Source organism: Diachasmimorpha longicaudata, chromosome 12 (genome assembly GCF_034640455.1).
Source record: "Diachasmimorpha longicaudata isolate KC_UGA_2023 chromosome 12, iyDiaLong2, whole genome shotgun sequence".
In the NCBI taxonomy this organism is placed as follows: Eukaryota; Metazoa; Arthropoda; class Insecta; order Hymenoptera; family Braconidae; genus Diachasmimorpha; species Diachasmimorpha longicaudata.
The window spans coordinates 4567554-4583176 of record NC_087236.1 but is presented as its reverse complement, the minus strand read 5'-3'; the positions used below and the strand labels follow the sequence as shown (position 1 = coordinate 4583176).

The following is a 15623-nucleotide window of genomic DNA, read 5'->3' as shown; positions in this document are numbered from 1 at the left end:
AATTCATCAAACGACCTTCGAAAAAGTTAGAATAACTATCCACCATGCATCGACAAGAAATTCTCCAATGTCGGGGTCAATAAACGCTCACGACATCGTGAAAAACCTCCACGATCTTGATCATCAGTTCATCGATAAACTCCCGGACATGAATTACCAATCAATTCAGTGCTCGATAAAATACGTCTAAAAAATAACAAAACTGCCCAATAATAACAGCAATTCCGGTAATAGTATCTCGAAATTCTCCATTAAAACGCCGTCATAATGTTTAAAGTATCTCAAAACAACCATAAATACCGCACCAGCCAATTCCCAACATCATCAAGCCAGGAATGATAGCCAGTAGAGCTAATAACATATGCAAAAAAAAATTTATCCAAGCGTAATAGTAACCACGAGCATGCAAAAACGAGTTCATTGAAGATATCTAGGATAGTAACCCCGACCTACACAAAACGTTACATTATTTCCCTGAAAACCACAAAGCGTCCCACTACCTTAGTGCGGTAGCCCGTAATGCCAATAATCTTGACCTTATCTCCAGTATTTCCGGTTGTACCGATGATTTTACAACTATCCTCGGATATATTTCCAGATTCCTCCCATCCTGATGCCGATAACCTACTCTTCACATTTCTCTTGGCTTTAGCTTGTTCAGGAACATATCTCTGAACAATGGGAAGTGCATCAAATGCCTCAATGGTCCTCTCAAGACTCGTATCCAATTCGTGAATAATGCCCTTGATAAAGTTCTCGGTTTTTTCGATATTCTTTATCCCAACGCCACTGACATCCTCCTTCCACTCCACTTCATTTTCATTGCTGATATGGCCACTGTCCTCGGAGCAATTGCCATCCGAGGAATAACCGTTCACCTTATCATCCTTCTTCGATATCATCGTCGACTCCTTCATCTTCCAGGTGTCATCAACCTCCTTCGAGCTATTCACCTGATTCTTGCAGTTGAAGAAGTTCACCAGCTGTTCAATGTCTTTCGTTCTCTTCCCAGGAAAATTCATTTTATCAGTTTTCTTGTCACTGTCGTCGGAGTGCTGAGACTGCTTGATCTGGTTCTCCCAAGTTCTCCGGATTTCCTGGATGTTGACGTCGGGCTGACGGCTGTGAAGCAACCCCTCTTGTCCCTTGGAGATGGCAGCGATTTTATTGATCGTCTGACTGCCCTCGGGTCTGGGTGATTCGTCCTTGGACGCTGTCTCCTCAAAGTTCGCCCGTTCCACCATCAACGGGGCTTCGTCATCGTCATCCTGCTCGAGCTGGGCCATCAGCTCGGCTGCTCTAGCCTCCAAGAAGCTGACCTGACCCTCCACGGGAACTGACGCAGTTCTCATCAGTTCCTTTTTCGTTTCCTTCTGCTTCTTCAAGTTTTCGTAAATCGGCGGGGGATCACTGGTGCCAACAGCCTCGTGACAGTTCTGGTAGATGTGCTCAGGGGTGTGATCCACCTCGTCATGAAAGTCATCGATCCTCGTGTAGCTCAGTTTATCAGGGAATCGATCTACAATCAGCAGATCGCCCAGAGAATTTCCAATGTGACTGTGGCTACCAAAATGCTGAGTGAACAGGGGAATTCTGCTGGGTCTCAATGTATTTATTGATTTAGCTCTTGACAACTGGCCAGGATCACTGGGGACACTCCACAAACTCGTGGCTCTGTTCAAGCCTTCTTGACGAGTCTGGAGACACTTGACTTCAGATTTTCGGATGTTTCGGTCTGCAGGTACGTTCCACAGGCTCGTGGAGCGGTTGAGACTCTTCTTCCGCAGGGCATCTGGTTTTCTCGGTACCTTTTCCGGGGACGACGACAATCCCTTCTTCAACAAGGCGCGATCCTCGAGAATCGTGCAGGATCCATCCTTCGATCGTCGTGGAATACCAGGTGTTGTATTGAAGACTTTCCTCGTGACTTTCTGAGGTGTCTTGCCAGGAGTTCGGCTACAAGGTACTGGAGCAGAATCTCCAACAATTTCCACGATAGTCACATTGTTCTGGGAACGAACTGGAGTTGCAATTCGTGTTGGTTTGCTCGGCGGCGGTTTCTTCGAGGTCAGAGGAAGAGACTTGCGACTTTGAGGGACAGCTGAAGGTGGTGGATCTGCGGTGGCCGAGGGAGATGCCTTGGAGACGTTGGGAGTGCTCTTCGCTTTTGAAAGTCTTCGATTCACACACATTCCGGTATAGCTGGACCACTGGGGCTGCACTGCCGTCAGCTTCTGGGTTCCTGGTGGAATCCTCAGGGCTTTCGTCGATGACATCTTGGAGCCAAAATCAATATTCATGAACTGGAGAACTTGCTCGTGATCTGGGCAATTGTCGACTGATTATTTAGTCATTCGAGGGGTCATTTCAACGGTGAAATATCGTTTAACCACTTATTGATCAGCGATCACGGTGATATCGTGATGATCAATGATACAACTTCAGCCGATGAGATATTTCCACTGGTACAAGAGAATGGCCGGTGCAAAAAGCGTGAAGATTCATCTCTTTAATTGGTGAAGAAAAAGAAAAATATTCTCTCAGGGAGAGGGCGTTTACTCGTGAAGCAAGGTGACCATTAACGGGTCGTTGGTTTGCTGTATCCCGGGGGCACAATTTCCCCTTCTCCAGTGTAAAATCGGAAACAATAAATAGATGAGATGGTGCTTGGTTGTTATCCCTTGTTTTTTAATCATCAAACACTTTTCTTTGGCGGATGAAAAATAACGAGTTGAAGATTAGCTGGAGACTTTTAGTGTAACTTGGCGTTTTACGATCAGTAAACCGGTTTACAATCACTCATTTTCTACTCGATTTGTATGTTATTTTTTTAAAAAATCTTCACCGCTGGGGGAAGAATTTTCCATCAATGGTCTTTGTTATTTGTTTATTCAATGTCTTTGTCGATGGGTGCGGTATCGGATTTAATGAGAACACCTGTCGTCACTACAACTTTCCTACGAGTTTACCGTTATCAATAACGTGAGGGTCCACTCATGCATTACCACGATGGGGCCATTAACTCGCTGTTGGGGGACTTATTCCTGATTGCAATTGATTAATTGATTATTAGTGTAATCGGTGGTGCTTGGGAGGTATCAGGTGAAGTGGATTCAATGATCGGTGGTGAAGTCGCTGGGGTTGAATGGGAGAGGCTATTGATGTGGCCAGTGATTTGGGATTTAGTGCAGTCGATGCACTTGGGTATGGTGAACAGTTGATGATCGTTGCGAACCCTGAGGTGGAACGATCTTGACCGCGAGCGAGACGAACGGGTACTGAAGTCCCAGCAGCGCTGGTGGGATTGTCAGGGGGAACCTCTTTGGAGTAATTGTGTATGTGTGGGTCAGGTGCTCAGGGAAAAATCCCCTCTCTGGGAGGCGATGGGCTCCTCGTGATTTCTCCAGTGGACATGTTTGATCAGAATGAGGGGGAATGCGAGGGGGAGAGGGGGGGGTGGAGTGGTGGAGAGAAGATGCGGGACTTTGGGAATTTTGCGAGAGCCGCGATTTTTGGCGATTTTACGTTTGTTTTTTTGTGATGATGAACGGGTTTTTGGGGAAGTTTGGAGGTTTTTGATGATTTTAATTGATTGAATTTCGAAGGTATGTGATTGGTTTTAATTAATTTTTAGGGGAGTGTTTTATTGGAAGGTGCGATTTTCCCAGAAGCAATAATATGGAGCATTTTTGCAGGAATAAAATTTTATTTTCCTTAAATGTAAAAAAAAATTCTTGGAGGTTTTTCAACGTTAATTAATTCAAAAAATTGGAATTTAAATTCTTTAAATAGTATTCGTCACATAATTCAAGAATTTATCAATCAAAATCCGATTGACAAACGCCTGTCGTCCTCCAGAGTTGATTAACAGAAAATGAAAATAAAAACTCGAAAAATTAGGGCTCAAAACATAAACCGAAATTCACTCAAGTCGGTATTAAATCACAAGACATCCCCTCTCTCAACAATTTCTCCTCAGACCGAGCGAATCAGAAGACGAGGCAAAGCCGGCGAAGATGAGCAAGAAGATATTGAGCCATGGAGTCCACCACCAGCCGAAGAACCAGTGACATATACTAATATCTTTGCTGAATTATTTTAAGGTTGAATGCTGTGGCTGAACTGAGGGTAAACAGGTAGGATACAAAAGGAGGAAATGAGTTGAGGAGAAAAAAAAGAAGCAAAATCCTGTGAAGAAGTAACAAGTTGGCTTGGATCGAGACAACCGGTCGGCTACCACGAAGAAACCTGACATTCTTTTCTTTCTATTATTCCTTCACCAGCTTCACCGCCTCACGGTCATTTTCAACGCTTTGAGGTAGGATTATCTCAATTCCAGGGGGCCTCGGGGCCTTTTTATTTTGCGATAACACGATGCTATCGGGGGCGATTATCCGGCAATCGGAATCTGGAAGTGAATTTGTAATGAGAGGCTGGGGAGAGGGAGAAGGTCGATGATACCTATTGAGTTCTAGGAGATGACATCCGGAAGTTCACGGCTGTGCTCCGGGGCAGAGTTGGGGTTTCCTGGAGATTTCAGGGCTATTATTGGAGGGAGCCTGCGGGCCTGAATGGGTTCAGAAAGGGTGAGATAATTTACAAATGCATCGAGACAAATGATCTCTTGGAAATTAAATAAATTTGATTATAATCGAGTGATCGTAATTCTCTCCATGTGAATCAATTTGTAAAAATATTTTTTCGAAAATCCTATGACAGACTTCAAGAATAAATTATTCCACTCAAAAAAATCGGACTCATTTTGATTAATAATGTGAGATAACAAATTAAAATTTTTTTGTTTCTCTCAAAATCTGTTGTGAGGCAAAAAAAAATTCGGCGCGAGAAAATTCGAAAAATTCTAACAGTGTTTTGTACGAAACCAGTCGTCTGAGACCGGTCCCCAAGAATCTACTGATATATTACACTATCGTCCATCCATCTAGAGAGAAATAAAAAAAAAAATAATACAGCCGGTCCTAACGAAAATTGATTCAATGGTTGAATTAGTTGATAGCTGCATTTTATACCTATTAATACTGCCTCACCATTCATAATTAGAACTGTAAGCTATTACAATCACACGAGCCAGACATAAAAAAACGAGAGAAAATTCCTAATGACATTCAGACGAACACTGGTAACGCCCAAAAGTAATAATCATTATATCGCCTCGGAAATGTGAGAGTGAAAGGTCGTTTCTCATCGTAACAGCTATAAGAAATGGGTCCAAAAATTTTGTGGCGAGCTGCGCGAGTTACCCCAATAACTCCGTACTTTCACCTTTAGTGGGTTTTTTTTTATTCGATGATTTTTTGGCTGATACGCAGGTGAAAGATGTAATCCAATATAAAACGATGAATATTGTTTTTCTCCTTAGATTATTATAATTTACGTTAATCGGGACTATCACATCATCAATCAAAAGATATCATTACTCATTAAACTTACAAAACCATTAAAAAAATGCTAATTTCATAAGCAATTGTTTTTTTAATAAAACGTAGAGAGAAATCTTTGCAAAAAAATTCATACTCAATTTTCAAAAAATACCTATTTACAACAACATTCATATCCCCTCACATAAATAAATAAATAAACAATATCCCCCCTCACCCCAAATATTCCATAACAATACTCTTCCTCACGTGTCCTTCACAATAAATTCCTCACACGTCCTCGAACAATGAAAATGTCCGAGTAACTCCGTCTCCAGGACTGAAAAATACCACAAAACCCCCAGGAACAAATAACCCCACGATATTGAAGTAACTCGCATTCTCATTTTGAAAAGCATTTGAAGAAGATGCCAACAGACAAGAAACTCAAATACTCCAGGAAAATCGCATAAGTATGGAGTATTTTACGCATCTCAGCACGTAGTCTCGTGATGAAGCTCCATCAGGGGCCCATGTGGATCCTACCTTCTGGGTGTCGTATTAACCGTCCAACCGATTATGGTCTGACAGACGTACACGTATGCAGTTATCATCCGGTGTATGTAATACCGGCTTTTTCCTTTTTTTTTTTTATTTTCCTCTCTCTGCCTCTGCTATTCAAGCAGTTGTGTACAAAGCCCGCGGGAATGAGTCGTAGGTATTACCCAGTGGTATCTCAAGACATTATTTATATTTATTCCTAGGTGAGGTTTTCATTGGTACTCCGGTGCTCGATAAATATTATGTTTTATCGATAAAAAAATCATTGTTTGGAGTTCCTTCGGTGATGAGGCTTGTGATTTATTGGTTATTGGTTCTTGATTTTTCCATATTCACAATCAGGAAAAATTGCGAAACTCTCAGTTCTTGGTTGGAGATGGGGAATGGCGAATATTGGCCTGCCCTCGGCTGACTGTCGGCGATCCATGGCTTAGGACGAGGGTCGTAGGCCGTTTGTGAAATCAATTGGCAAATTAAAAAATTGCGTGAGAGTTTTGTAAAATTTCTAATTTGTTGGAGAAAAATCAGGGAATTACTGGTCTTCACAACTAGTTTGTCTAGAGTACGAGGGAATATCCGATATGGCAGACGTATCAAAAGAAGTCAATCCTAAAACTGTCTGATAAAACGTTAAACGTTCATTATCCCCCTCGGTATTCTCACAAGAAATCAAATGCTCATCCTGTTTATCCTGGGGAGTATGATCCCTGCATTTCCGTTCCACCAATAGCCGCTTATATGGGCGTTGAGAATGAACTCGTTTGTTTCGAATCCCAGACGATAAAAAGAAGAGCCAGGAGCCTTTTTCAACCAGAGCAGCACAGGATATCGTAGGAGTTTTCCTAAATATTGAAATTGAATAAAAAATGGGAGGGAACATGGTCCAAACTCATGAGGATCATCACCTGCTGCAGGAAAAAAGGTAGATTGAGTCCTTCGATCAGCAGTCATTCAGAACCGACCCTTGATGAACTCATCATCAAAATCCTGTCAGACAATTTCGCAGGTGCCTCATTCTCCAAACAATCCATCAAAATTCCCTGATGTTTTTACCCGCATTCCCTCCAGCATTTTCCATCACCCCTGGAATTCTCTCGGATGGCACCTGTGGTCACTCATAACTTCACGCCTCTCCATCCCGAACAAATCCGCTAGGACTCGCTCAATATCCAACCTGTCGCCGATTTTTCATTTTTTTTTCCTCTCTCTCTCTCTTGCCATTCCGCCGAGTCATAGACAGCGCGATGGATTCATCACCTGTACATCCGTATCGATGAAATTGAACTGAAAGAAGCACGACGACCTGTGTGTACCGTATCCGCGTGGAGGAGAAAGGTGCATCCGACAAGCGGAAATACCAATGGCCAAGTCCAGCACACTATACCCAATGTCTTGACCTCTATTTCGAACTTTGTGAAATCCAGAGACAACGACGGGTTTTATACACCAGGTTAAAATCGCCCCTTGGCACTTCATCCTCAATTTCCCAGCAAACTTGTACTGCATACTCGATGATACTTTTTCTTTCGTTCCTCGTGTATCAGTTTACTCGGTTGATTTCACGAAATTGGATCTCTGCGTTGTCAGGTTTACTCCAGAAGTGGGAATTGCAGGACGTGAATGACGTAAATCTGGAAATTTCATGGTCAATATCGTCTGATATCATTTGCTTCTGCTCCAACCTGAATAATGAGAGGTCAATAGTCTTGACAGAATTATGGAGACTCAAACCACCGAATGACAAGTCAATCTAACGTGTGTTAAGATCGAAATATTTCAAAATCTTCAGGATTTTATACAAATTTATTATAAACACCGGACGATGTATATATGTATCTGCAGTTCAATGCGATTAAACATTTAGTATTAACAAATTCACAGAGTAAATAAATAATGTAGATTTGAGAACTGTAAATAATTAAAAAAATATATTTCCTGATTAAATAGCAGGATTTCCACTTCAGCTCGATTTTCAATTTTGAGAGTGAAAGATGTGGGCGTTATAATAAATAAATATCGAGAGAAATAATAATTGCTTTGGTTCAAGGATCTCAGGCTCTGGCCCGCATTTGTTATCATAAAATACAGAACAGTCGGTTGAAATAATATAAAAATAAAATAGTAATAATTGTACACCGGCACATTATTTTGTCTATTTAAATTCATGATCACCTGCAACATAGTCATCCTTAAGAGCAATGAGATTGTCGTAATTAAAAGGTAATTAGGGTCTCGTAGGAATGCTTCAATCGAAAAAATGTAATTTTTTAAAATTAAAAACTAGTTTTTAGTAAATGAATATTTAGTATTTTTTTTTAGTGCATCTACGCAAACAAGAGATGTGGAAACATATAATGAAGCCATGGAATTGAATCATCTCTGAATCTCTCATTTAGAGGTTCGAGAAGGTGATGGATGATATATAGTATCCGGCTTTCCATGTAATTTGTGCTTTAAAAAAATCTGAGATGAAACGGAAAAATAAATAACCCAGGGGATGTGTAGATATACAATAATACCGATCGAAAAAAATTTTTGCAGTAGGAAATAATAATTAAATGCTCATTTTAATAAATGAATATTGTTATTGTCGATAGTAAATTACCAATTTTTAGTTGAATATTATTTATGGAGATTTTTCCGAAATTTGCGGATTATTACTTTAGTCAAATGATTCAACATTCCGACGAACCTCTCACGACTCACATTTACTTTCAGTGCGGGTTCAATCAAGGCTTAATCAGTGTACCGCCAATTAATGTAGAATTTTAATCGCTTATTAAAGCGAAATGAAAAACAAGTGGGAAATATTTTTGCTAACAAATTAGCGAATCACTTTCAAACGGTTATTTTGCACATAATTTCTTTTCATCGTGTGGAGTTAATTATTTATTTGATTTTATTAAACGGAATGAGATTGTTCTTCAACTAATTTTATCAAATTCACTTCTTAATTATGAGTTTTTATTCAGCTGGAATTCAACTTTTCCAGAAAAATTATTATTTACTTCTTCATAATAATGGAATAGTTCGTATTATTTAGTTGTGAGAATCAGAGATAATTTAACTTCACAACTTAATTAGTTCATCAACACAGACATAGAAATTGTAATTGAAATTTTTGGATCGTAATGAGCTGGCAGAGCACCAAAAATCCAAATTAAAATACTCATAACGTTTCCACGAGGAAAAATCCTTTCGCTATTGCTCAACGACTTTTGAATTCTATTATTGTCAATTTACGAGCTGATGATGTGAAAATTTATATGCCGATTAATTCAAGCGCAACGCGAGTGTAATATGTGACGATTAATCTTTGCTGGGTGGACATTTCAGTGTCCAATTCACATGGAAGACGAGTCCAAATGGATTTGTTGGTATATATTTACAGAGCTGGACATAACTGAGATGGCAATACGATACTTGACTACACATTTATCCGATAGTACTTTATTTATTTAAAAATAGATTGAACTGCCGATAAAAAAGGGGAAATAATTAGTAATTTTTAAATAATATCCATCACACGTGGAAAGCGGAGAAAAATTTACTATCAATTTCCTCGATATCGGGGGAAAAGGACTAAACATGGAATGCACTCCATCTCTATTTGATGTCTTCATTATCGTTAATTGATTTCCTCATTTATTTATCTAATAATTCACTCGCTCAGTCAGATCTTCCTGTATTTTTAAGGGAATAATCTCAGACATAAAGATGAAAGTTCTGGAGATTTTTCTGATGAACATGCGATAAAAATTTTAGCAATTCAATTCCACAAGCCTTCGATCTCTCGGTTATGCATCCAGACAAATGCCAACGCGAAAGTTTTGTGTGCAGAATGAATAATGAATGGGCAGGGAATAAGGTGCACACGCCTCTGAAAGTTTTCAGAGAAAATTGTACGAGGGGGTACGACGGAGCTCTTAAAAAACTTCAAATATTTAATAACGATTGTCACAGGAAATTTTAGTAGAATTTTCCATTTAACAATTAGTTAATTTTTCGGATATTGAGGGAAACCTGAATTTTCAAGTCTATACGACACTGGAAAATCTAGGAAACGTTGAAAATTCCGAGGATACGCGATGAGAGAATACAAATGACCATCACCCGCTGGACTATTCACTTAAAAAAAAATTGTTTAACGTTTTTTGATGGCTCTATTAACATTTATTACCGCCTACGCAGCTCGTAATAAATGTTAGTGGATAGTATACAGGGTGACTCGAATTTCCACGGGAATAAAATATTTTAAAAGGGATTATCCTCCTTCATCGCAGCCTATTTAATCAATAATCAATGATAAATCATATGTAGGATATAAAAATGTGGAAAAATTCCTCTTGACACAGCAAACTGAGCTGATTCTTCTAAGAATTTTCCACGTTTTTTCGAGTACTAAACGTCTCAGACAGAACACCTTAACAGTAATTTCCCTCTGTGCACTTCCCGTCGTCCAAACCCTATGAAACCCTATGAAATATCACTCTTCGCCCGAGATATTATCAATCTCAATACCGCAGTCACTGACTGGTCATGCACCGGAGTGATATATGATGATATAATAACATGAATCAGTTATTTTTTCTGTCCCGGCAGGAGAGTTCCAATGAAGAATTCATCTGGAGACCCACCCGACATTCCATTCCTTTGATGTCTTTTTGATAAATTTCATCAATTTGATCGGGAGCAAACGAGGCCGAGGAACGGTTTGGCGAACGTATACGGCAACAGTAGACGCACATGTGGGCCACGTGAAAGTTCGGGGAAGGGGGGGGGGGAGAAGGAACGTTTACGTATTAATATTTATTTATGTTTTTATATCATTTTTTTTTCACTCGACCAGACGACTTTAGGGGCCAACGCCGAAATTCATTCACAAAAGTGATTGATGAGTCGTGTCATCGTATGTCTATTCAGAGGATTCTGAGAGTTTAAGTATTTTTCTTTATCACTGGTGATGGGAATACTTCTGTGGGAAAATTCATGCGCTGGCAGGTAATTGATAGACGTCGATTACCTGTTGGGAAGTAACTTCGAGTGTTTTATCGGCGTCTCTCGACGTGAAAGTTGACAAAATTCTCGTGCACTCGCTCATAGATTCCGAGGAGAATCTTCCCCAGTTGCATAATGTATTACTAGATCCGACACGCGCGAGTCTATCACTTCGTTGACTTAAAAATCATAATTTTAATCCTAATTTTATACTCATAAACGTATCATAAATATGAGAGGTAGAGAGAAGAGGCGCAATTAATGGAAACGATGAATAATTTGGAAAATGTTGATGAATAATTTTAAATAATTAGTTTCGGAAGAGTCATGAAACGATCGTCGTGAAAAGTGAAAAAAGTCTTTAAAAATTGATATTCTTTTTGAATTTTCGAAGAAATGGAAGAGTTTTTACGATTTTGTTACTTCAAACGATTTCAAGATCAGGTACACTAGACAATTATCGATCTGTCATTTTCTAAATATCTCAATATATTACTATAGTACCTTCCTTCCCATTACCTCTCCTATTTAAAGACGTCCGAAGATAGAAAAAAGTCCCCGGAAGATTGGAATAAACAGAGATTAGAAATTTTCGATTGCCGATCCATAAGAAAATCATTATAATTTCTTCCGAAATGGAAAAAATCAAAAGTGAAAATGATCATTCATTAAATATTCAACCTATACGCCATCTTCGTTTCATAATAGATTTAGAATGTTGCATCATATTTTTTTAGTAACGACGAGATAAACCTCGATGAAAAATATCACACGTGTATATTTTTTAATTCGAAAGTGGAGAAGATCAATAAATAAAAAGGGGTTGGAGGCCATCCATCGACAGACCTGTAACCGTTACTTTTTATATCATTAGTCTCCTTCTTTTCAAGAAAAATCCACTAGAAAAATAATAAAACTCACCTGACTCTGCCCAACTCGATACGACGCTGGATCCACGTCCACCGACAGCAGCATATCCTCAACAGCTCTGCGTTCATCAGCAACAGGACTCCCCGGACGTGCGTTCGCATCATTGGACAACAAACCAAAACGTCGTCTGAATTCACTGAGGGGCATGTGCTTGGGATAGCCAACTTTATGCAGTCGCACTGCATCTATGATCTGACTGCCACGTATCTGGAGATAAAAATGTGTATTGTGAGGAATGAAACTGACTCGTTATGAATTAATATTGCATGATGTGTTACCTGAGAACGCAGCAGAGGTACATTCATTATACTGTCCTCACTCTGATTTGATTTCACTGTTAAGAGACTCTTATTATCGGTGCAGCCAGCGTTGTGCTGGGGAAGAAGACAATGGACGAATTTCACGCGAGTTCTTCTGAGGGTTTCGATGAGACCATCCTGAAATATTGATACAAATGTCGATTGATAATTCTGTTAAATTAAGAAGTTTAATCAAGAGAGAGAGAGAGATCGACAGAATTTTTTTAAACGTAGAAAATATTTTTTAGTGTACTTTTCCAAGCAATAGACTTTTTATTCTCAAAATTCATTCTATTCTACGGATATTCCTAGTTTTCATGAAGTTTATGTTACTCCAGGAAACCCCATAACCGAAGAAAAATATGTAATGATCTGAAAAATTAATTTACCACAGTGAACTTGACTTGCAGACAGGCATTCTTCCTTTTCACTGCTGTGAAGGTTCTCCTGATGCTGGAGGCTCTCCTCAGTGATTGGGACCCTTCGATTCCAGGTACAGAGCCACTGAGAGCTCCACAAACACCAGCACCACGTGCTTGGACGAATAATCTACTGATATCCTCCCTAAAACAAGAAATTTTTTGATTAAACTAAATACATGCTATAATTCCAAATTCATATCACAAATAAGATAATTACTAAAATTAAATAATCAATTAGACAATATAATCAATGAATAGTGATATTTCGATTATGTAATTAATTTGAATTAATTGCAAGGGCCTTGTCAAGTCCCCATCCTTCCATCCATCAAAAATCCTTCATATGGCACCCAATAATGAAAATTAAACCCCCAAAACCAAAGAATCTTTTAAAAATCCTTATAAAAATAAATCATCCCCACCTGCTACTCTCCTGCAGAACCGTAATGGCACTCCTAGTAACCGGATTCTCCCTAATCGCCTTGATCCACCCAGTAGCACTATACAAAACAGGATTAGTTCCCTGCAGATGTTGCAGTACAAATTCATTAGTCCCAGGAGCCTTTCTCAGCAGTAGTTGATGATCTCTGTCACCATAATGGGAGAATAATCTATCCAGGAACGCCTCATCACTGCCACCAGAGCAGACAGCCTCTTCATCAAGCAACCAGAGAAGTCCCTTCCTCTCAGTCTGTCTGAGATCACTCTGACTAGTCCTGAGCATAGTGGCGCTCTGCTGGCCCCTGTCCAGAAGTGAAACAAGAGCCTGTGGTGAACCAATGCAATCCTCATCATAATCCTCCTCATAATCCACATCAATTCCCTCCTGTGCATAACGATCCTTCGGTGCAACGAGTGCTGTATAATGAAAAAGGAATTGCAGACGTTCCTGAAGATAATTATGACACAAATCCTCAAAATTGGCGCCAGTCTGACGTCCACAGGACGCAGGATTCTGAAAGCCAGGAGCATCGCAGAGGAGCATCGACGAGACAGTGTGAACAGGCGAGGATATTGATTTATTTATCAGTGCAGCAATGCAGTGAAATATTTCCGAGTAAAGACCAACGAGAAGTCCCTCGAGAGCATCAAGTCCAGGTGTGTCTTTGCCACTATCTGTGGGACTGGGGGTTCTGAGGGTGGGTCTTCCCCCATTGGGAGTCCCTCCATTACTACCACCACTCGTGGAAAAGACAATTCTACTCAATTCTTCAACTGTTGTACCCAAAAGATTGGCTGCCCTCTCGGCACAGTCGACCCTGGCAAACTGCCAACGTCCTTGGGAACTGGATTTCACAGCTCCAGCACAGCTCAGGTGATAGATACCTGCCAGCACCAGCCATATCACCTTCTCATCAGCTGGAGATACCCCCAGAATTTTGAATGCTGCGATTATTCGATTGAACTCCACCATTGCTCGTTGCTTGTCCTCGTGCTTTTGGAGGGGAGTTATGAAGGGATTGTTCTCAGCCACTAGGTTGGTCAGGTTCAGCTCCTTGCGTAGGGCACCTTCAGCACCAGCTAGGAGTCGATATACAGCATGGAAGCTTGGATCTCCATTGGGTCGTCTACCGATTCTCGATTTCTCGAGGAGGAGAACTTGGAGAGATGCTGAGGCTATCGCACCGGATTGATCGAAGTCGAGGGAGAATATTTGGGTGAAACGGGTGGCGTTGGAGTTCATGTGGGTTCTGCTGTTGCCGAAAGCCTCCAGGACTGTGAATAAGGCGTTCAGCTTCTCGATTGTTAGGATCTGAAAGGGAAAATTTGTTGAGGACTCGTTGAATAGTGGAAAGTCATGGTGGAATTATTTTTGGAGTATTTTTGATTGCGTTGGAAATAGATTCTATGAATTGTCAATTAACGAAAAATGTACTCTAATTTAATAGCAATTCCTTATGTTATAATTGAAGAGTAGAAAATTACCCATCGAATTACCAATTTTTACTGAATTTTTATTGCGTTATGGTTTCTCGTAAATTGCGAGGAATTCCACGTTAAAAAGTCTCAAATATTATGTAAAAATATATGGGAGCATAATTTTCACTGCAATTATCCATAAAATAAATAATTCCGTAAAATTTTCATTTTTCCAAGATTTAAAAATTGGCCTATAATCTCTGGTAATTAACAATAATAACCGATAGTCAACGGCCTGTATAATCTTCCGAAATAATGGGCTTCGACCGATTATTCAAACATTACCATCTCATCATTGGAAACTACTCAGAGCACCACTTCGAGCACAAAATTAATTGCTGAATGGATGGGGTTAAAGGGGCTTTTGTTGGATAATTGAAGGGAGTACCTTGTTGACTGTTCCTGCTGCCAATACGAGATAGTGCAAGGCGTGCTTGAAGTTTGTCGTCTTGCCAGAGCCACTTCGACCTAGGAAAACTAGGGAATGATCACGTCTTGTCGCCAACATTCCCCTGTAGGCGGATTGTGACATTGCGTATATATGAGGTGGCATGTCCTCGCTTTTGCATCCTTTGAACATATGCACGACCTGGTGAATAATATCGTGTGATTAGATTGATTAAATGGGTTGCATTGTATCCTGAACTAGCAATATCTCTTGAGGACAAATATGAGTACTACATTGACTTTTAATTTATTGCTGCAATAAAATTTGTCAGAGAAAATTGTCATTATGTAAAGTATCACTGAAAGTTGTGTCTTCGATATTCAACTGATTTTTACTACTGTTTTGTTAGTTTATTCTTTACGTTCTTTTATTTACTGTTGTTCATAGTCACGTCAAATTCACTTTATTATTTTCCATTTTATGTTTTTTGCGGAATTAATTAAATTCAGCTGTCACCAATTCAAAAAAATGAATGATTTTCTCGAGTTAAATAACGATTTGTTCTTGAAAAACTGCCTAAATAGTGCACAATGGTCCAAAATAATCTAGTCGGAATGATTATTCCAAAAACTATTGCATCATTAGAAACTATTCAGAACAGTATTTCGGATTTAAAAGCAATCTTGCAACATCCCACCATAAAATTGATTTTTATGTCTTTGACTGA

General features: G+C 39.7%; 1 protein-coding gene across 7 annotated transcripts in view; it reads right to left on the bottom strand.

The window, feature by feature from the left end:
• The window catches only part of LOC135168195 (unconventional myosin-XVIIIa), a 44977-nt gene that overhangs the window by 8034 nt on the left and 21320 nt on the right, over nucleotides 1-15623 (bottom strand). For 4 of the 7 annotated variants that reach the window (XM_064132142.1, XM_064132145.1, XM_064132146.1 and 1 more), the window contains 5 exons: nucleotides 14897-15097; nucleotides 13011-14341; nucleotides 12556-12730; nucleotides 12146-12304; nucleotides 11859-12074 (listed from right to left, as the gene is read on the bottom strand). The exons of 1 other annotated variant lie outside the window; for it this stretch is intronic. In XM_064132142.1, coding sequence (XP_063988212.1) covers nucleotides 11859-12074; nucleotides 12146-12304; nucleotides 12556-12730; nucleotides 13011-14341; nucleotides 14897-15097 — 2082 coding nt within the window. Of the gene's footprint in view, nucleotides 1-500; nucleotides 3283-11858; nucleotides 12075-12145; nucleotides 12305-12555; nucleotides 12731-13010; nucleotides 14342-14896; nucleotides 15098-15623 lie in introns of those variants that run through there. 2 more of the 7 variants (XM_064132147.1, XM_064132148.1) reach the window with 2 other exon arrangements.